The 23,636-nt window shown below is 34.6% G+C and overlaps 1 protein-coding gene across 4 annotated transcripts in view; it reads right to left on the bottom strand.

Moving 5' to 3' along the window:
* Positions 1–9,788: 9,788 nt before the first annotated feature.
* Positions 9,789–23,636, bottom strand: part of MTF2 (metal response element binding transcription factor 2) — a 62,849-nt gene continuing 49,001 nt past the window's right edge. For 3 of the 4 annotated variants that reach the window (XM_075999860.1, XM_012790929.3, XM_012790941.3), the window contains 6 exons: positions 19,465–19,532; positions 17,756–17,926; positions 13,327–13,432; positions 13,154–13,206; positions 12,937–13,041; positions 9,789–10,707 (listed from right to left, as the gene is read on the bottom strand). In XM_075999860.1, the coding sequence (XP_075855975.1) occupies positions 10,350–10,707; positions 12,937–13,041; positions 13,154–13,206; positions 13,327–13,432; positions 17,756–17,926; positions 19,465–19,532 (861 nt within the window). In that variant the 3' untranslated portion in view covers positions 9,789–10,349. The remainder of the gene's footprint in view (positions 10,708–12,936; positions 13,042–13,153; positions 13,207–13,326; positions 13,433–17,755; positions 17,927–19,464; positions 19,533–23,636) is intronic. The other variant, XM_075999861.1, reaches the window with a different exon arrangement.

Genomic DNA, 23,636 nt, shown 5'->3' with positions numbered 1-23,636 from the left:
CTGTTTTATTATTGTTAATCTTTTAATGTGCCTAACTTATAAATTAAACTTGATCACAGGTTGAAGTTACTAATGGTCTGGTAGCATACACACCATGGGCACACTGGACAAAGGGATGATTCTCGTCCAGGCCAGAACAGAACGAGATGGTGTGAGATTTCATTACGTTGCTCAGAATGGCATGCAATTTAAGACATAATGAATTATTTCTGAAAATTTCCATTTACTATTTTTGGACTGTGGGTAACTGAAACCATGGATAAAGAGGGACTACTAAAGTGTCTTGGAAAACACTAGGCACTCAAATACCAAGTGAGATGTTCATTCTCAACTCCAGGACTCTTCTTATTCTGCTCCTTCATGTTGACCTGAGATTTTTCTCTCCCTTAGCCTGCATTCAAGCTAACCCACACACTTCAACACATAGCCTAACAAACACTGCAGTACAAATCAATCTCATTTCTCCAGCAACACAGCACATATTTGGATACTTGTAGTCATATACTTTCAAATGTTACTTAATTTTCATGTTTACATCCTAACTCCCCACAACTATACCATTTTGTAAACAATACTTTCAACCTCACCCCCTAAAATTATACCTTTTTGAATTTATTTATGCTTTTTCTTATACCATCCTATTTTTGCCAGTCAAAATCCTATCGTCCTTCAAAACCAAAAATCAAATATAATTCCCTTCAATAAGTCCTTCCTATGGAACTTTGTACCATAATCATTATCACATTTCAACTCAGTTGTATTTATGTTGTATTTCAACTTAGTTGTATTTATGCCAGCATCTTTAAGAATTCAGAGCAAGGCTCCTAATCTTTCATCTCTCTCTTCACAACTTATAGGCATTCGACATGATTGCTGAATCTGAATAAACATTTAATATAACCACACAGAATTTTAAATCTAAAAGATTTTCAGAAGAACTGAAGCATATAAAAAAATCCAGTAATAATACTATAGTGGATTAACCTGTGTCCCCCAAAAAAGATATGTCCAAGTCCTAACTCCATTGATACCTGTCAATGTAGCCTTTTTTAGAAACAGGGTCTTTGCAAATATAATTAAAGATGTCTAGATGAGATCATCCTGGATTTTAGGGAGGATCTCAAACCCAATGACTATTGTCTTTTATAAGAGAAAGGAGAGGAAGATTTGAAATAGGGAAAATCTGCATAAAGGTGGAAGCAGAAATTGGAGTGATGTGACCAAGGATTGCTGGCTGCAAAGAGAAGCTACAAAAGAGTAGAATAGAATGGATTTTTCCTCAGAGTCTCTAAAAGGAACCACCTTGCCATCACCTCAAGTTTTGTCAGAGATTGTTGTTTTATGCCACCAAGTTTATAATAACTTGTTACTGCAGTTCTAGGGAACTAATACAAATACCTAAATTGTAGAACCACAGAAAATTAATTTTAAAAATAACAGCAAACAATAAGGTTCTTAAGAAATAACAGATTAGAATTTTATTTAACTAAAACTGTATTATGCCTATATTTATGATGACTCTCTCAATATAAAATGTCTTATGTTAAAAGTATACAATTTTAGAAGACGTAAGAGCAAAGGTTTTCCCTTACAGACTATAATAAAAAAAATTCATGCTACTTCTAAAAATAATCATGGTGAATAAAGTTCTATTTTATGCTTTTTCACTAAAATATAATTCTTAATGTTGTTCTCAATGGTGAAGTTTCACATTTTAGACCTAACTTCATATTAGATACAGCTCTCTTTGTTAGAGATTCTCTAGAAGGAATTTTAGAGAGAATTTAGGCCACCGCGCTGGTCACGCCTTGTAATCCTAGCACTCTGGGAGGCTGAGGCAGGCAGATCGCTCAAGGTCAAGAGTTTGAAACCAGCTTGAGCAAGAGCGAGACCCCGTCTCTACTATAAATAGAAAGAAATTAATTGGCCAATTAAAAATATACAGAAAAAAAATTAGCCGGGCATGGTGGTGCGAGCCTGTAGTCCCAGCTACTCGGGAGGCTGAGGCAGAAGGATCACTTGCGCCCAGAAGTTTGAGGTTGCTGTAAGCTAGGCTGATGCCATGGCACTCTAGCCCGGGCAACAGAGTGAGCCTCTTGACTCAAAAAAAAAAAAAAAAAAAAAAAAAAGTGCTTCCTTTTACTTTTATGCTGTGTTTCTAAAGTTATCCAACTATGCTTTCTAAATTCACAGAATGCTGAAGGAATACAAAAATAACTTCAATATGAAGTTGAATCAATAATAAAGCCCCCTAGCAGGGCATGGTGGTGCATGCCTGTGATTCCAGCTCCTTGGGAGGCTGAGGTAGGAGAATCACCTGAGCACAGAAGTTTGAAGTTACTGTGAGCTAGGCTGACACCAAGGCACTCTGGCCAAGGCAACAGAGTGAGACTCTGTCAAATAAAAATAAATAAATAAATAAATAAATAAATAAATAAATAAAGCCCCTAAATTCCAAATATAAATGATGTTTTCTTAATTTTGCTTATCTATGAAAACTAGCATCTTTAATTAACAGATAAAACTTGATTATAATATGAATAACACATATGTCCTTTAGAAAGTGTCCCAAAATAAATGTAAATTATAATTTAAAGCACTTGAGTCTTATTAAGTACTTTTTTAAGTACTTGGTTTTAAAATATTTTCAAACTTTTGAAAATTTCAAAAATTATTTCAGGCCGGGCGCGGTGGCTCATGCCTGTAATCCTAGCACTCTGGGAGGCCGAGGCGGGTGGATTGCTCGAGGTCAGGAGTTCAAAACCAGCCTGAGCAAGAGCAAGACCCCGTCTCTACTACAAATAGAAAGAAATTAATTGGCCAACTAATATATATAGAAAAAATTATCCATCAGTCTATTGTCAGGAGATAGATAAAATAAAAAAAAAAAAAAAAAAGAAAAAATTAGCTGGGCATGGTGGCGCATGCCTGTGGTCCCAGCTACTCGGGAGGCTGAGGCAGTAGGATTGCTTGAGCCCAGGAGTTTGAGGTTGCTGTGAGCTAGGCTGATGCCACGGCACTCACCCTAGCCTGGGAAACAAAGCGAGACTCTGTCTCAAAAAAAAAAATTCAAAAATATCAAGAGATTGACCTTATTGAGAAAAATTAAATTATACCTTTCATATGAAGGCAATAACCAGTATGGGTATCTTAATTTTACACATTGTCCTAACTTATTTAGCCAAAATCATGAAACAGACCAAATTTAACAAACACTATTACATAAATTTGGTAAAGCAACTATTATCTTAGAAATTATGATCCTTTGAAGCTTGATATTTTAATCACATATAAACAATTTCAGCACTTAAAGTGCTAACAAGTTAATCAAATTACTAAAATAGCAATTCTTGTATTCTTTCAACCTATAAAGTAATAAGAATATTGAATTACTACCAAAATAACATCTTTCTGGTTCTAGGGCTTCATTTATGTCTACTAAATATATAGAGGTAATAAAACCATGTCATATCAATTTGCTATTTTTCTAAAATGGTACTATTCTTACATGACAAGTCCATAGTAGGCAAAAACACTATTTCTTCTTTCTCATAATACATAATACATGAGCCAACTCTAGCAAAAGCCTCACTCCACCTATCAGTTAATAGAAGACCATGCTGCTATGTTTTGCCAGTCAGTTTGTGCCTTGAAATGTATTAAGGAAATGTAAAGACCAATTAGAGAGCTACAGAACAATCAACTTACTCTAGCCTACATTACAGTTACATCTCAATTATAATATCCAGTTGTCAAATTTCTAAAAATCTCAACCATTTATATTTTACAAGGTAGAAAACAAGAAAAACAAAATGAAAAACATCTTTTTCTAGTGAACAATATTGAAAAAGTTATTTACTTTTTGTGAGAAGTAAATCACTCTCAAACCCTCACTGATAGTCTAAAAATCAGAATTGTGGGCAAAACAAGGTTCAAACTTCTATTTCCGTGATTATCTATTTGTCCCAGAAAGCCTTACTTCAATTCTTTCCACTCTATAGCAAATTAGTAATGTTTAGAAGCTAGGTGGGAAAGAAAAAAGGAGAAAGCCACTCAATGCACTGTGAATAAACATTGCTTAACATGGGGACTCCCACAGAAGATACATGAAAATCAGACAAATATAAAAGCACAACCTAGCCTTGGTCATTAAGAGTAAGGACAAGACTTTCCTACCCAAACCCAGATTCCCATGAGTACTACCATATTACAGCAACACACAATAATGAATGTTTATAATCTCTCGGTAGATAGGAAAGATTAACATGTGAAAAATGGTGTTTTTAAAAGCATACAATGTTTAATACATCTTAGAAAATCCTTCAGTAATAAGGCATTTTTAATGTTTCTAACATTTCTAGTCTTCAAATGGTTTAAAAGTTGCTTACAGATCAAACTATGGTTTATAGAAGTATCAAGATGGGTCTTAATGACATTAATTCTTCATTGGAAAATTTATATCAAGTTCAAATAAACCAGAAAATCCTGTAAACTTTCTTTTAATCAATGGACCAGATATAGAACATGCTCTTGGATTCTGGAAGGAACTTGGTAACAAAGGATACAGAAACCATAGTCTTAGATGAAACCAATAGGTTCCCTCTCCCCAAACCTTATTCAACAAGCTTCATTTCCCTAACTTTCCATATCTCCTTGAGGAAAAAAGTTTATCTTTAGGGCACAAAATCTCTTCTCTGCTTGTTACTATCTCAAATTCTGTATACAAAAAATTACCTTACATTACACTAGTGGTAATAGAAAATATTTGTATTTTGTCAATTATTGATTAAAACAGCATTGATTATAATCCACTACTAAGTATTTATTATTAATCATGGATGCTATCAACTTATTTAACTTAAATTTACACCTGTGCATTTAAGTAATTTATGTATTTACTTAATTATAATGTATCAACTTATATATGCAAATTAGTGGTTTATAGAAATACATAATGGCAATGTAATCTAATTTTTAAAATTCATTCAAAAATTTTCCAGACTTGGCACAGTGGCTAGTGCCTATAATCTCAGCTCTCTGGGAGACTGAGATGGGAAGATCACTTGAGACCAGGAATTCCACACCAGCCTGGCCAACATTGGAGATCCAGTCTCTACGAATAACAAAAAAAGAATTAGCTAGGTGTGGTGGTGCATGCCTAGTTACTCTGGAGGCTGAGGCTGGAAGGCTGCTTGAGTCCAGAAGTTTGAGGTTGCAGTGAGCTACGATTGTGCCATTGTATTCTAGCCAGGGTAGCAGAGACCCTGTCTCTTAAAAAAATTAAAGAAAAAGAAAAAAAATACTTTTCAGCAAAGGTAAAAGCATTAGAAAAAATTAATTTTTTCTTTATTTGGGTTTTTGTTTTTGTTTTCAGACAGGATCTTACTCTGTCACTTAGGCTACACTGCAGTGGTGTGGAACTCCTGGGCCCAAGCAATCCTTCTGCCTCACCCTCCTGAGTAGCTGGGCCTATAGGTACACACCACCACGCCTGGCTAATTTTTGTATTTTTTGTAGTGATAGGGTCTCGCTATGTTGCCCTGGTTGGTCTTGAACTCCAGACCTCAAGCAATTCCCCCACCTCAGCCTCCTAAAGTGCTAGGATTACACGCATGAGCCACTGCACCAGGCTGTAAAAAATAATTTCTTAAAAAATCCTTTTCTAAAAAAATGTCTTTGGTGAGCTTACTTTTAACTTGTGCTTGGTAAGAAAAAATTACTTCTAACTAGCTGCTAGAGATTCTTTTAGATATTGTCAACATTTTTTCTTTTTAGCATTTGACATAATTAACAATGAGATGAATAACCTTGGTAGAATTAAATAACAAAATATAAAATGGTTTTATTTAATTGTCTAAGCCAGGCCATACACAAAAGCACTGAGGATCAAACAAACAACATCCACAAGGGTGCCAGCGGCAGCCAACAAGCAGTACAGACTACCTCTGCCAGTGTGTTTTTTGTTGCTGTTTTTACTGTTGTTGTTTTTTTGTGTGTGTTTGTTTGATCTGAGACAAGGTCTCGTCCTGTGCCCAGGGCTAGAGTGCAGTGGCATCATCATGGTTCTCTGCAACCTCAAACTCCTGGACTCAAGCCATCATCATCATCTTGCCTCAGCCTCCCAAGAAGCTGAGACTACAGACAGGCGCCACCACACCTGGCTAATTTTTCTATGTTTTGTGGAAACTGGGTCTCACCCTTACTCAGGCTGGTCTCAAATTCCTGGTCTCAAGTGATCCTCCTGCCTTCAGCTTCCCAGAGTACTAGGATTATAGGCATAAGCCACCAAACCAACCAATATGTTTTGTAAGATCAAGCTATTAGTCCTTCAAAACATAGCCAACCATATGCATCATTTCATAGCACTGATCTTACACATATTTTGTATAAATTCCATGAACTCAATGTCAAAGCTGCTTGTGTGACACTTAAGAAAACTCAATGAGAGTAATTAAATACTAAGGAATAACGATTTTTTTCAAGGTAGGGTTGAACTTTGGAGGGATACAAACCATTGTCTAAGGGTTTTTTTTGCCACCCAAGCCCCCAAACCAATTTTTGCACATTTAAGGACATTAATACAAACTCTGGCAATGCATGCCATAGGGTAGGGAAAAAAGGGATTGGAAACCTTTTAGTATGTACAAGGAACAGAAAGTAGAATACAGATTTTGAACAGGATGAATTTTTTATCTAAAATTACGTTTTATCATCTGTGAAGGTTTTGTTTATTTCATTTGTTTGCTTGCTTAAATCCAGTGGAAAGGTATCTTGAATGACAAATCACATTCCTTGTAAATGCCAGACAAATGAGAAGTTACTACATATCCAGTTTCTATATACTGTTCCTCTCCAACAAAGAGAAAATGCAAGAGGAGCTAGGTAGGGTAAAAATGAACGGGATGAGAGAAAAAAAGATAGAGCTAGTTAATTTGTAATCTTTTTCTAATTTTAAACATAAAGACAGCATAATATTTTGATCCAGCTATTAGTGAAAGACATTTTGATATTATAACTTAAAAGTTACAAATATTATACCTACTAATCAGTTTGTTTCCACAGCTTCTCCCATCTCCAAATTTTTATCAGACAGACATCTGGTTTCCTAACCGTGATCAATTAGGAAAGCACCCGTGATCAGATAGAGTTCTTTACATTTCACTGTCAAGTTTCTATTTTCCTGAGGAAAGAACATGACTGATCAAATGCCACAGAAGAAACCAAAGGAAACTGTGGGAGTGTGCATTCACTGAGGTATTCAAATATAATTAAAAAGGAAAATTTCCCTACACAAACAGGGCATTTTTAAAGAAATTATCTCCCAGTATTGCACGGCCATCTCCTTTACCATCACATCCTAATTCAACTTAGAAACACGTTATATAATGATCTGGTAGAACTACGTAAGTCAGACCATATTACAACAAAAATGTAATAGTACCTAGTAGACACTAAGTAGCCCAAAACACAGAGGTAGTTCTACCCTCAGCACTGGCAACAGAAATCTTCTGAACATATAAATGATATAAACCAAACATGCATACTTGGAAAAAAGGAGGTGGGGAGGACACCCTCAACTGCCACACATCAGTGAACATTCACTTCTGTTAAACATTAGTAACCAAATATACCTTGCAAGATGTGGTATATTAGGATTTATAGGAATAAATAATTTATTTATTTAGGATTTATAGAATTCTATATTAGGATTTACAGAATAACTCATATAGCTCATATTCTGCCCTAATTTCATGGTCTAAGGGTCTAAGTTCATGTTTATCATTTAGTACCAGAGTATCTATAAAAATATATTTGTTTTGAATTAAAATGAGTATAGTATATTATTTCTGTATCTTTTATTTCTGTATGCTGGGGCAAAGGGTTTTTTAAAGTTTTGTTGTTTTTTTTTTTTAAGAAAAAGTAGGAAATCCCCTTTTATGTAAACTCTGACACCTTCTATGTAAGTAAAAAGAAAAGTTGGGTAGTCTGAATTTTTTTTTAAGTTTGGGAACAAGCTAGATAGAAATATTACTGTCTTTCAAATATACAGTATACAAGCTGGCTAATCGTAGTTTATTTTTTTTTAAAGACCGTTCAAGGTGAACATACAACAATTACTAATATTATAGGGGAATAAGAGGAAAATGAAAGCAAAGTTTTATAAAGGTTAATTCAGATAAACATATTAGCAGAGGAACTAGAAAATCCTTACCTCCCTAGCTAAATAAAAGCAGTAAACTACTGCACTAGTGTGTATTTTCAAGCAAATACAGAAGCAAAACTCATTAGCTCTTTTAAAAATACACACATTTAATGTTGGTCTGTTTTAATTCTAAGTAAAGCAATTCCAAAAATACAAACTGAACATCAGAGCCATGTGAACCACCATGATAAAATAAAACAGACATTCACAATAATTACGTCTAAAGACAGTTCAGCTTGATAAATCGTCTTCCAAGTATGTTAAAGTTTCTAAAAATACTGCTGGTGTTCAGTTAGAATTAAAGGACTTAGGGGAAAATGAAATAATATGATACAGGTGGAGTGAATAAGGTTACACGGGATTTACATTTTTCATTACCCCTAGATATAAACAAACATTCAAAAATCAACACAAACTCTGTGTGTTATTCAAAATATTGCAGCTGCAGGAAAGGCAACTTTAAATTAATAGCTAGGGGAAAATCAAGTTTTGGTGGAGGTAAACAGAAGTGACAGTTTTTAATTTGCACTTTTGTAAAGCTCATTTATACCTGGCCAACCAGGAACCAAATGCAGGACAATGAAGTTCTCTGCTTCTTTTGGCTATAATGTGACAAGAAAAGATCATCTTTTGAAGATGTTTAAAGAAATAAAGCAACTTTCTTTATAAACAGTCAAATAATCAATTAATGGAATAAATAAGTACTAACCCACATTTTTACCACTCTGCAATCACTATATTTTACATATTTTTCATTTTGGTGGCAAATTCCCCCATGTTTAGTCTAATAATCCACCAATCACTTTTAAAAGTAAAATGAATCGCCACCAAAATAAGAAAATTCTTCTGTTTACTCTTTGGCTAAAAAAGAAAACAAACAAAACAAAACAAAAAGAAACAGAAGACAACTCTAACACTGTGATAAAAGAAACTGGTTTTTTACATGTAAAATAAAGTTATCAATTTAAATCTTGGTACATTTTATAAAAACAAGAGGTAATGTTGTAATAAAACAGCAGTAGCCTCAGTTGGCAACATACTGTTTGTTAACCCTGTGCAATAAAATACTTTGTTCATACTACACTTGATCAAACATGACTAACAGTTACTACAGACATTTCAGGAATCTTCACGGGACTCCTATAGACTTACTGTTAAAACTGAGAGACATTTACAATCATAATGTGCCATGAAAACTTGAAAAACGTTATTTCTAGTAGGAGATAATGTTCATATTATTTGAATTTGCTTTAGGTACTGAACAGCTGAGTTACAAGGACTGACAGTGAAAAGCATTCTAAAAGCCCATGAACACTGTTGTTCACACCCTTCTTCAGAACACACTAAACTTGTCTGACACATTTCTCTTCATACATAGCAAGCAACAGCACCCAATAAAAGCCTGAGAAGAAATGCTGCTGTGTAAATACTGCAACTATTCCTGAAAAAAGAATTATGGGATATATACTCCAAAGCTGCCCATTCCCATAATTTGTATTGCATAGGTCACATAATCACACACATATATATACACGTGTGTATATATATGCACATGCAAAGAATATATTAAGACGACAATGAAGTCTAGTCACAGAGCAATTTACAGGCTCAATATATTTTTTACACTTTGTTTGAAAGAAAATTTCAATATTTTACAGTCTTTCAGTAGGCATTATATACACTGCACTTTATGAAATCTAAAAGGTATTGAAATGAATTTTTTCCAACATTTTGGTAACAAAACAGACAATGTTTCTCCAAATACTTGTGCTATCTACATGATCTGTTTGCTCTGATACCCACTAATCACAAAAACTGACTCAATGGAGTAATTAGAAAAATTATCTAACACCATGCATGGGGTTTGAATCATTTTTAATATCCTACCCTAGAAACATTCTACAAATCTTAAGATTTAAAAAATTAAGTCTCTGTTCTGGTTTTTAAAAGATATCTTTTTATGACAATATCCATAACATTGACAGGTACATGTTAAGGCTAGTATCATCCCCTTTTTTGAAATTTTTTAACTTTTTTTTTTTTTTTTTAAGAAAGATAGTAAAAGCCAGACTCCTTTATCCTTTAGGGCTTTGAACTGTACCTACAGAAAATGAGAGTGCAGTGAACATAATGTTCAGTCCTACAGTCAGGATGCAGTTGCTCCTTCCCATTCCACAAGATACTGCACCTTTCCGTCAAGTGTCACCCGACGAGCCAAAACTCGGTATTTTTCGCCACATGCTATTCTACCTGCAGCACCAAAATAACTGGTAATGGAGTTCTTTAGATGATTAAGTTGTAACTCCTGATCTGCTAAGTTATTCAGAATCTCTGTGTTGAGTTCATCAAATTGATAATCTTCTTTGCCTTCATCATCTTTTACAATTTCTGAGTTCTGGGTCTGGAGTGCTCTTCTTGGAAGACGACCTCTTCTTCTCCGCAAATGTGGTATTGCAGCAGGCCAAGATCTCCCAGTACGTGTTCTTTTTCTGGAGTCAGATAATCTATGGAACAGAAAAGGCTTAAATTGTCTACTAAGCTTTAAAGCATTCTATGCCCACACAATATGTTCTCTTGATTTTTCTGTATCCCTCCACTATACTATACATCCTTGTTGACATAAAAATATGTCAAACCAAAACAATTAATGCTAAATAAATAAACTACCACATGTCTTCATTACGTTAAATTCCATCACACCATCTTGGGGCTGAACTTTGTAGAGCTTTTCCTCCTTAACAATGTACTATTAATACGAAGCTTAAAAGAATCAGAGCAAATTTTTTACATAGGTGGCCATCAAGGTAAATTCTTCCCAAAAAGTCCTACTCATAAGTCAGGTATTGCCAACAGTTTCAGCATTAAAAAGAAGAATAGTACATTCACTGATTCAAACAAATATTTAATAAGCATCAATCACATACAAGACACAGTTTCATGTGCTTCAACAGTATAACAGAACTAGAATAAAGGTTCTTTATTACCAGTTCTAGGCCTAGTGATGAAATGAACTGGAATAAGTACAAAGTAGAAGTTAGGCTATGATGGGTCTGTATCTAACTCTATTTAGCCAAATTCAAATCTCTAATCCTCTATGTTCACTTGTTAAGTGAAGGAGTTGAACTAGATAATCTTTGAGCACAGAAATTCAATGATTTATGATCTTGTAATAAAAGAAGAAAACATGGCCGGGCGCTGTGGCTCACGCCTGTAATCCTAGCTCTTGGGAGGCCGAGGCGGGCGGATTGCTCAAGGTCAGGAGTTCAAAACCAGCCTGAGCAAGAGCGAGACCCCGTCTCTACTATAAATAGAAAGAAATTAATTGGCCAACTGATATATATATAAAAAATTAGCCGGGCATGGTGGCGCATGCCTGTAGTCCCAGCTACCCGGGAGGCTGAGGCAGAAGGATCACTCGAGCCCAGGAGTTTGAGGTTGCTGTGAGCTAGGACGCCACGGCACTCACTCTAGCCTGGGCAACAAAGCGAGACTCTGTCTCAAAAAAAAAAAAAAAAAAAAGAAGAAAACAGCATAACAGCTAAATTCAAAGACTTCAAAATCATACTGCCTGAGTTAACAACTCAACTGTGTTATACTTGCTAAACATGCAATGTTAAGCAGTTTTACTTAAAATTCTCTCTCATTTTCCTCATTTGTAAAATGGGATTACTAGGACTTACAAATCAAAAAATTGTTTTCAGAGTTAAGACAATATATGTAAAAAGTTTAGCAGAGTACCTAGAAAGAGGCCAAAAAATCTCACATTATTATTATTCAACATTCATTAATAAATGGGTTACATTTTAAGTTTTTGACTTAGAATTTTGCATTACTTATAAGAACACTTTTTGAATTGTGAACAAGAATTAAACAGGTGAAAGTATAAAACTTGAAAATAGTAGCTCTGACCTCAAGTAAACTAAACTTTTTATACCTGACATAATGTGTTTTAGGAAAAAGTCCTGAAGAGTTGAGTTGAATAAAATATTAGAAGGGAGTCTGTCTGCTAATGATGAAAAAATAAAAAAATCCTGAGTTTTGGGCCTGATTCAGATGTATTTAAAAAAAAAAATCAAATCATCCTTAAGTAAGGCACACTTGTATAGCGGATGCATTAAAAGGCCTAACAGAAAAGAATACAGCCTCAACACTGGTCTACCTCTTCTCTGTTCACACAGCAAATTTCCTAACAGATTTAAAAAATCTAACATTTTTGCTCTAAAAAGCAAATATATTCAAAGGAATATTAACAATTTATGGAATCAAAAAACTGACACATTTGTATCACTTTCAATTGCTACAAATTATTCAATCATCACCTTACAAAGAAAAAGACTAGAAGAAAATTAGTAAAGAACAAGTACATAGGCCGGGCATGGTGGCTCACACCTGTAATCCTAGCACTCTGAGAGGCCAAGGCTGGCGGATTGCTCGAGGTCAGGAGTTCAAAACCAGCCTGAGCAAGAGCAAGACCCTGTCTCTACCATAAACAGAAAAGAAATTAATTGGCCAACTAATATATATAGAAAAAATTAGCCGGGCATGGTGGCGCATGCCTGTAGTCCCAGCTACTTGGGAGGCTGAGGCAGTAGGATTGCCTGAGCCCAGGAGTTGGAGGTTGCTGTGACCTAGGCTGACACCACGGCACTCACTCTAGCCTGGGCAACAAAGCAAGACTCTGTCTCAAAACAAAACAAACAAACAAAAAAAGAATAAGAACATAAAATATCTACCCATAATGCCTGGAAATGCTAGACGAGGTAGTTTCTTTTGCACTGGAAGCACCCGTGAAATCCACATCTGAGGTATTCGATGAGTGTGCAGTTCCCTCAGTTCTCCTAAGATAAAAGAATTTAAATAGTATAACAACTATATTACATAACAAATAGAAATACTAATTTCCCCCCAAAAGAAAATACCTAGGAAAGAAGAAAATTACTCTCTATTTACCCTATAGAACAAGGTAAATCCAAGGTAGGATTCTCTGAAACTGATTCCTTATCCTGGAAAACAAAAAAATATATTTAAAGCATGGTTCTAAAGGTAGCTGAAAAAAAAATTAGCTTCTCAGTAATTTCATGCATCCTTCTTCTCTGAGGACAGATACCAACATATCCTCTTACCAAAGGTGGCTCAGCAGTTTTCTGAATCATTTTCCTTGTATATGGGCCAGGTGGGCGACCTACAGATTTTTTCTTTCCTTTTTTATCTATGCCATTGCTTACTTCCCTGAAACAGAAAAATATTATGTATTTAATCTCTGCATAGAGAAAACAAAAAGACAATGGCTCTATGTATATTATTAGGTATACACATATTATATTTTTATTATTTTATATTAATGGTAACAAAAACTATATTAACTATAAATTGAATCCACAAGTTTAGTCAACTGCATAGATAATACATTCTAATTTAAATAAATGTTTCTTGACTTAAAAGGTATTTACATTATGAAAGGTTTCAGGAAAAAAATGTTGTCTTTAATATAATTCTGAAAAATATATACCACCTAAAGATTTTAAAAAGAAACAAGAAAAAAAATCAGACAACTATATTGCATAGAAAATTTCAAAACTCCTAATAAAAGTTCAATTATTCAGTTTAGGTTGTTACTACTTGGGGGGTGTTTCAAGAATGTACTATTAAAAATGACTATGAATTTAACAGTTAACCCCATGAAGCCAGGAAGTATCTTTGTTCAAATTATAGTAGCTACCAAGAAAGGCTTCCTTTAAAGATAAATATACATGGATTCTTGAATGACACTATCAGAAAGCAAATGAAGCCCAGAGTGGCAGAATGTAAGAAGAAAAGAGTAAGGACTCCTTCACATTGGCAAGGAGTTATTCAAAGAGAAAAATTATCAAGAGCTAAAAAACTATTTTTGAAACATAAAGCCAAGTACCAAGCAATAGGAAGGAAAAAAGTACAATAATCAAAGACATCTCTAATTAATAGAAAGCAAGAAAAAAGAAAGAAAAAAGCAATATACAGAACACCTATTTCAGTTACTCAAATACAGCTACTGCAAAAAGGATCTATTAAATAACAGGGATACAAAGATGTTCCCAGTGCCAAGGGATTCACAATATAGTTAGAAGGTACCAAATGTGTACACAAGCAAGCAAATAAAATAGGGTAAGTGCTATAAGAAAGTAATCCAGGAAAATTCAATTAAGAAAAACAGAGAAAAGGGACAATACTATAAAATAGGCTAGAAAGAGATGAATGGATGAAAAAAACAGAAAAAAACTCTACCCCTGGAGATGCCAAAGTAGGATCAGGGGGAAAAGGTAGAAGTACGAGGCCGGAAAAAATAGGCGAGCTAGAAAAACAAAGCAGAACTAGACCTACAATCAAAAATCTCAAGGATAAGATGGAAGGATTTGTACATTTTTGGAAAGATGATCAACATAGCATTTATAAAGGACCGCTGGACTAAAGAAAGTACTCTAAAACTAAAGAACCAATCCATACATAGGGCCCAGAAGAACTGAGGATGCTTTTAAAGAAAGTTGAACCCTTATCTGGTGGCATCAGATGACCTGATAGCTACCATAGATAGAGCATCCTGTCAAAATCATGAAAGGAATGAAAAAGTTTGTGGAATTCTTTTTTCTGATTCCTAATATGGGCAACTGCTGGAAAAGGATTAGAGTGATAAAATTTAAAAGTGAAAGGAATAATAAGCATACTTTCCTTCAGAAAACTTATAGCATCTACTTTATTACACTCTTCAAATGACTATGACACATTAAAAACACTTTCTATAATTATTACATTTTCTTACTCCAAGATGACTATTTCATACCTTTAATTTACCTTAAATCTCCCTCTCCGTACAACCCTCTCAGCTATCTTTGCCTCGTATTTCATTGAGAAAATAGATGCTACCAGGCAAGAACTTTAATCATCTTCCAACTGTCCACTATAACAGAATCAGCATCTGTACTCATCTTCTCTTTATTCACCTCATTTCATCAGAAGGATGTTTCTCCTCCTATAAAAGGCCATTCCCACATTTAGGCTCTAGATCCCTTCTCATTTGGCTTCTCAAAGACTTTACAACATCTTCAATTAGTTCCTCTCTCTCCTACACCAATCTCTTCTTCTCCACTGGATCATTCCTACTAGCACACAAAAACAGGTTCCAATTATCTCTCATCTATTTTTTTAAAAAATCATCACTTGACTAGTCCCATCCCTCTCTTCCTTCAGCTGCCATTCTATTTGTCTGCTTCCCTGCACAGGAAAACTTCTGAGTGTTAACACAACCCTTCCCACTCTCTCCCTTTTCATTCAGAATTCTTAAAGACAGTTTCCTATTTCCCCCCTTTCCTTTACTGTTATTATTATTGTTCTGTTAAATCTCCCTATGTCCCTCATATGTAGGAGAAGCCCAGTTTTTACATATAAATTGGGCAGTGTTGGATTCAATCATTCTTGAACCCACTGCAATCTGGTTTCCATATTTACTAGTTCAAAGAAATTGCTTTCTCAAGGTCACTAAAAACATGTTGGCTTATCCAATAAACATTTTTCTCTCATCTTAATCCACTTCTCATTAGCATTCAATACAATTTCATATACTCATGTTTCTTAAAATACTCTTTCTTTTGGTTTGCATGACATCAAACTTTCCTGGTTTCCTCTATCTCACTGATCACTTATTTTTAGTCTCCTTTGTTTATTTCACCTGCTCCAAATTTATAAATGATATCAGGACATTATTCTGGGCCACATTTTCTTCTCTATTTGATTACGAGGTAATTTCACTAATTTTCATGGCTTTATAAATTAGCTTCCAAATTTCTGTCACCTGACCTAACCTCTGCTATGAGCTCCTAACTTACATATATAATTGTCTATATCTCATATTATCCCTTAGATACCCCTCATAAGAACCTCAAACTCATTGAGGATGAAACTGAAGAATGCTTTAATCATTGTGCCAAAATCTGTTCTAAGCAACAGACACCACCACCCACCAGTTGCTCAAGCCAGAAACCTGCGTATCATTTAATTGATTCTTCCCTTTTTTTATAAATTGAACTCATTAGCAAGTCCAATTAACTCTGCCTCCAATATAGATCTCAAATCTATTTCTCTCCACTAACCCCTGCACAAGCACCCATCGTCTATCTCTCACTTAGACAAATGCAAGAGTCTTAATTTTTTCATGCTTCTATACTATCCAATCTCAAAACAGCATCCATAAGTACTTTTAAAAGATAATTAAATCCCCTAAGTGGCTGATTATTCTTAGAAAATAACCCAACTTCCTTATGAAACATACAAAACTCTACAAGATGAAGCCCAACATCTCTCTAGTCCTCATTCATACCGTACTAGTCTCCTGTGAGTTCCTAGAACATGTTTCATGGCCTTTGCACTTGTTACTTCTGCTATCTAGAGTATTTTCCCTTTGTTTTTCACATTGTTAAATCATTCTCATTCTTTAAGTTGCAGTTTAATTTTTTTTTTTTTTTAGACAGAGTCTCACTCTGTCGCCCTGGCTAGAGTACAGTAGCCTCACTGTAGCTCACTACAACCTCAAACTCCTGGGCTCAAGCAATCCTCCTGCCTCAGCCTCCCAAAAAGTAGCTGGAACTACAGGCGTGCACCACCACGCCCAGCAAAGTTTTCTATTTTTTGTACAGCAGGGTCTCAATGTGGCTCGGCTGGTCTCAAACTCCCAAGCTCAAGTGATCCTCCCACCTCAGCCTCCCAGAGTGCTAAGATTATAGGCGTGAGCCACCACACGTGGCCTAAATAGTACCTTTTTTAAAAAATTTGTTTTATTTTTAAACTAATCTCATGACAGATTATTAAACATTATCTTATATAGTCCTTCCTTATATTTTCAAAGTACCATGCCCCCATCTCTATCCATCCCAGCAAAGTCTAAAATAAAATAGTATGCTATTTCCTAAATGGCACTAGCATGATCTGTAATTATTTTACTTATTTGTCACCTTTGTTTTTTGTCACATCCATACTATAATGTAAACTCCTAGAGGGCAGAAGGAAAATCTCCCTTGTCATTATATCCCCAGCAGTTAGATAATAAGGCACTTGATAAATTATTTTACTTGTTTGTCACCTTGTTTGTCACATCCACACTATAATGTAAATTCCTAGAGGGCAGAAGGAAAATCTCCCTTGTCATTATATCCCCAGCAGTTAGATAATAAGGCACTTGATAAATTTACTGAATGAACCAATGAATAAATGAAAAATAAGCGAACAAACAAATGAATAGGCCAATATTTAAGCTGTTTGCTAACAAAATCAACAGTTTCCCACACAGAATTTCAAAGTCCAAAAAAAAAAAATCAATAGGGTCTATTCCTGGAAGGCCAAAGATCTAAATAAACAAGCATCTAACATCAACTTTTTGTACCCTTGTCTAAGCAAGAAATTATTGACAAGAAAAAAAGCTGGGTAAGTGCCACTTGTACTTTCAAATATACTAATGACACTAAATAATATACACATTTAGTTACAAATAAGCTAAAGAGAAAAACTAAGCCACAGATCAACTTTTACCTTGAATCAGATATAGGTTTGGATGCCTTTCTGCCTTTAATTTTAAATTCATGGGATGTTCCTTCAGGTTCTTTCTCTGCTTTGAAAGCCACATTTGGTGGCACAGGAGGAACACGAATTCGCAACCCAAACAAATGCTTCTTCTTCTTTATTTCTTTCCCAGACATAAACCTAAATTTTTAAAGACATTAACTAAAATTTTAAAAACTGAACACATATACATGGCAGACCCTAACTCATAACTTTCAGATATAAGTCCCTTATACATGAAAGAGCACCCAATACTACCCTTTCCCCTTGCTTTCCTTATGTGGCCCAGAGCCAGTCTACAGTAGAATATGACGGGGGGAAGGGATAGGACAAGAAGGGAGAAGAGCACATGTCTACTTGTTTTTTTAAACATGGCAACTAAGTTCTTAAATGAATAAAGAGCAAAGAATCGTATCATTTAGTCCCAATATGTTTTTCCATATTTGCATGTCATCTGTTAGAAATATCTCAAAAACGTTTTAGGAAAAGAAGAATTCTATTTCAAATTGGATCTGAGTAGAGAAACCCTGGTCAAAATAAATGAAGTATTATAGGGTATCAATCCTAGAGGCCCAGGAAATAAAATGAGTGTCTGGTGTGCCAGATCTGGAATTGGAAATAACCTGGAGCAAAGAAGTATTATTTCAGTAGAGGATGGATTTGGGCCTCTGAAAAATATGCTCCTTAGCCCTTTCCTTTAGTGCTTAGGGACCTTATTCCCAAACATCTCCACCTATCTTAGCTGTAATGAAGCCTGCCTTGGCACAAGAACCTCTACCAATTATTTGGAATGTTCTTCTACTTATTGTAGGTTTAAAAAAAGGGGAGCCTCCATTTCTACAATAACAGGAACAGAAGTATTTCTAGTATCCTAAGGTGAAATTCAGAATTCATTGTCCTATAAAATATTTTTACAAGTACAATAATTGTTCAGGTACATTATGGCTTTTTGAGCTGATCTAAAGATCTAGCCACTAGTAATTATAATATTATATAAAGAGGAAATGCTGTTAAATTAAAAGCAGCAACTTTTTGCAAACAAATTTTATAATATAATTCAAAAGTTTACTGGAGTCAGCACACGCATTTATAAAATTTCTGCTGCATTTTTAAAATATTTTCAAGAAATATAGATACGCCGGTTAAAAAAAGGAGGGGAGAAGATTTATACAAGAACATATCCAAACGTCAATTATCTTAGACCACTCAAACCAGTAATATTACTTTTCCTTAACTGATGGCAATAACTAATCTTAAAACCATAGAAATCTCAATCTTTTTAAAAAAAACCATATTCTCCACAATTATTTTCCCATCTTTTGCTATTCCCACCAGCTAACAAAATTTTATTTTACTTTCAGTAGATTACATTATAGAAGTAAGTTATTGCTGAATATGCTTCTTCAATGGAACAAGCCAAATTCCCCCTGGAGATACTGATACACCTACCACCCACCATTCTCAGGAAGATTATTCTTTCCTTCTCCAACCCCTCAGAATCACTGCTTTACTCTGAATGAGAGTAGGACATCACTGAATGAGAATAGGACATTAAAAAAAAAGTTTAAGATGGTACGTACTTGTTTTATATACCAATCCCACAATTTTTAAATAATGCTATTATTCCTTATACTAACAAATGTCTCCCTCATAGGGATACATAAAATAAATCAACTTACATGGTCTTGTAATCATTTAATGCCTCCAGAACATGCTCATATCTTTCAGATTTTGGTGTGTCTGCCAGCTGTGAAGTATCAAGAAACAATTTAACGCACTATAATTTCATCAATTAGTAATACACAGGTGCTAGATAGAGGCAATGTGATGTAGAAGAAAGAAAAGTGTAATGACTGGTAGTTAGAAGACCTAAGTTCTAATGCCAAATCCTTACTGACTATGTGATCTATGGTCATTTAACCTCTCAAGACTTACTTTCTCATCTATAAAAGGGGCAGTATAAATCCTGCACTAATTGCTTTATTCATTGATTATATGAATCAAACGATATGTGAAAGAACTGTAAATTGCAGAGCACTACAAAAGTGGGACTTTATTATTAGCTATTGTTAAATTTTTTAAAATTCTAGAACCTAGGGAAATAATACATTAGAATTATTTTAGTATGTACCATAAAAGCTTCTAATAGATTTCAACAGGAAGGAGTAAGTAGGAATGAAAAAAATTACCATTTTATTTCCCAATACCTCTAAATAGTAGCATAAACTAATAATCTCTAAAATTTTTAAAAATACTGTGAACATGGACAATTTTACTTTCATAACAATTACAGACTTTAGTTAGCCCTAACCAGCTCAGTAATTTTTCATCAACAAAAATCATTTTAAAATCTAAATATTCAATTCTAGAAAATATTGTCTTGTTCCAATAGGGCTTTTCCTCAAAGATCTTTTTGCCTCTTGTTCCAAGTGTTAAAGACTAGGGCCCATTAGCAAAAAATTATAAATTATAAAAGGACCATCCTAAATTAAAGCCACAAAAACTTAAAAAAGAAAAAAACTTCCAAAATATAATATCACAGTTGACTTTTAAAATTTCAGCCAGTATGTTCTTTACCAGTTGAAACTACCAAACCTCAGAACTGCTTTAAGTGAAAAAGCATACAAATCTTCCAAATAGAATGCTGAAGCTAGAAGAGACTTATAAGTCATCTACTCCAACTCTATTTTACAGATGAATTCACAAATATGAAGGTTAAATGAACTGCTCAAATTCACCTGGTATGTTGGCGAGAGAGCTAGAATCTAAACCCTACTAAGTCCATTCATTCAACACTCACTGACAGCCTATTCTGTGCCAACATGTTCAGTGCTAAAAAATACATACATATGAAATTGCTCATTCCTTTATATTATATCTGCATATTATACAATCTCCTAATTTGTAATCTGTAATCTCCTCCGATGATAATTACCATTAAAGGAGGAATGATAGAATCAGACTTTAAAGCCCAAATAAGACCCTAGATCTAATTCAACTTTCCACCAATATTGCAATCTCTTTTGCAGTAGAGATGGTCATTCAATTATGGCTTAATTATTACCATTGATAAAAGCTGATGAGGCACTGACCAAGGAAGCCCATTCCACAGGGCAAAACCTTTCCCCCTGGAGCTCTTTTATAAGACAGCTCTTCAAATATCTGAAAGCAGCCACCATGTCTAAGTATAAGATTAGGTTAACATTTTTAACAATCACATCACATGATTATTCCATGTTAAGCTTTTGGCTAATTATATCCTCATCCTACTCCTCCCTCAACACCACAACTCTGAAATATTACCAGATCAACTGCTATCAAATCAAGTATCTCCTATCATACATAGGTACTGTTGTTTGTGTTTACCCTAAAAGCAAAACTCTATAACTGTTGTTAATTTCATTTTGTTTGCAGCTCACTATTCCAGATAATCTTTTCTCTTAATTGTGTCATTCTCCTTGTGAGGGTAGAGACAAAGAGAACCCTGTGGCCTTCCATTAGAGTCTCCCTCAAGAATATCTCCAAAGCATTGACTTTGTTACTATTTTTCATTTAATTTTTACTTTAACCAACTCACATTTTAATCTTAACTGAAATCAAGTTATGCTATGCCTACACCATGCCCAGACAGCATGTGACAAACCAGTGTTGCTAAGCATATCAAAAATAAGTATATTTAACATGACTTATTTTAATAAGAGTTTTCCCTTATTATTTTTTTAAATCTTCATGAATATATCTGAAAAATCTGCTCTACAATTTTGCCAACAATCAACAACAAAACTCAGTTTCTAATTTCTGAAACCCACTCCTTTTTACTTTTGAAAACCACAGTGGACAATGAACTCTACCTTTTTTTTTGAGACAGGCTCTCACTGTGTTGCCCAGCTAGAGTGCAGTAGTGTCATAACAGCTCGCTGTCACCTCAAACTCCTGGGCTCAAGCAACCTTCCTGCCTCAGCCACCCAAGTAGCTGGGACTACAAGGCCATCCCAGCATGCCTGGCTAATTTTTCTATTTTTTGTAAAAAAGGGGTTCTCACTATGTTAATCAGGCTGATCTTTAACTACTGGCCTCTAGCAATCCTCCAGCTACAGCCTCCCAAAGTGCTCAGATTACAGAAATCAGCCACCATACCCAGCCTTAACCCTACTTTCTTTTGATACTTATTCTGTATGGTTTCTCTGAAATTGTATCTGTAAAGTCCTTCAGCACTCCACAGACTATTTTGCACAGAACTGTACATTTTAACTACATAAAGGGGCAAAGGGCTCCTTTTCTGTGTTTTACAAACTAAAAGTACAACTATTATCGTATATATCAGATAATCTGCATTGAAGAGCATCATATCATATGCCTTCCATCTGACCGTGAAGTTTACAATATAATCTTCAACAGATTAATCTTTTTTGCTCCTCTCTCTCCAGATACTAATCTCAGATGAAGTTTACAATATAATCTTCAAGAGATTAATCCTTTCTGCTCTTCTCTCTCAAGATACTAATCTCATACTATATTTTTACTTTCATGTTTGTATATTTCTACACAGACATAAATGCTATTATTTATAGTATAACTCTTCTCTTCTATTACCAATATTGAGTTTCATACCACATAGGCTTAAGCTAACAGCTTAAGTTATTTTTTGCCAACCTACACACTCACTATATGTGCTTAGTGTATAATACTCAAGGCCCCAAGTATTACTGGTTTTGTTTTTTTTTGTTTTTTTTTTTTTTGAGACAGTCTCTCACTTTGTTGCCCAGACTAGAGTGAGAGCCATGGCGTCAGCCTAGCTCACAGCAACCTCAAACTCCTGGGCTCAAGCAATCCTTCTGCCTCAGCCTCCCGAGTAGCTGGGACTACAGGCATACGCCACCATGCCCGGCTAATTTTTTCTATATATATTAGTTGGCCAATTAATTTCTTTCTATTTATAGTAGAGACAGGGTCTCACTCTTGCTCAGGCTGGTTTCCAACTCCTGACCTTGAGCAATACGCCCCACCTTGGCCTCCCAGAGAGCTAGGATTAAAGGCGTGAGCCACCGCACCCAGCCACCCAAGTATTATTGTTAATCAGATTTCTTAAATTTTTACTTAAAAGTACTATGCTATCTCTATTATACATTTTCCTTTAATATCATTTCCACTATAATACTTCACTGAGTTTCACCTAAGCTTTTCTCCCTATCTCCCTCAAAGGTGAGGTAGTACTCAATACATTCCTCTGCTATCAACTTTAGAGTTTTTAAAATTTAAGACCACAGTTGACAGAAAAGTAGGTTGTTGTACAGAACTAGGATTTCAAATCACATCGGGAATCAAAAACAAATGACAATATATAGATTCCAAAATGTATTAATAAACTCATTTTAAACTCCTCAAAACAATCTGCTACAACGTGAGACTTCATTTTAATAAAAACTTTAGGAAAACTTTATTGTGGCTTTATATGTTATAAAGTATTTTTACTACCTCAAAGAAAACATTTCAAAATATATTATATATAGTTCCTGAAACAGCTACACTCAGTCTACACGATAATCATTAAGGCATTAAGTTGTAAAGACATACAAAAACCACATAAGGAAATAAAACTATCATCTTTTAATATGGTTCAAAAGTTTTAGCTTTTCTTTCCGACAATACTACACAAAAGTAAACTAAGAAAAAGATATATAATAAATCAATGTTAAATTTGTCTTTCAATATGAAAAGGATCTTATCTTCAAAAGAAGTTTAACATTTTTGAAACTTCTTTTTGGTACTAAAAGAAGACACAGCTTTAGATGATAATGATGTGTCAATGTAGGTTCAATAAATTGTAACTAATGTACCACTCCAGTGGGGA

Source organism: Microcebus murinus, chromosome 2, assembly GCF_040939455.1.
Source record: "Microcebus murinus isolate Inina chromosome 2, M.murinus_Inina_mat1.0, whole genome shotgun sequence".
Taxonomy (NCBI): domain Eukaryota; kingdom Metazoa; phylum Chordata; class Mammalia; order Primates; family Cheirogaleidae; genus Microcebus; species Microcebus murinus.
Note: the sequence above shows the minus strand (reverse complement) of the source record. Positions and strands in the feature narration are given on the sequence as shown.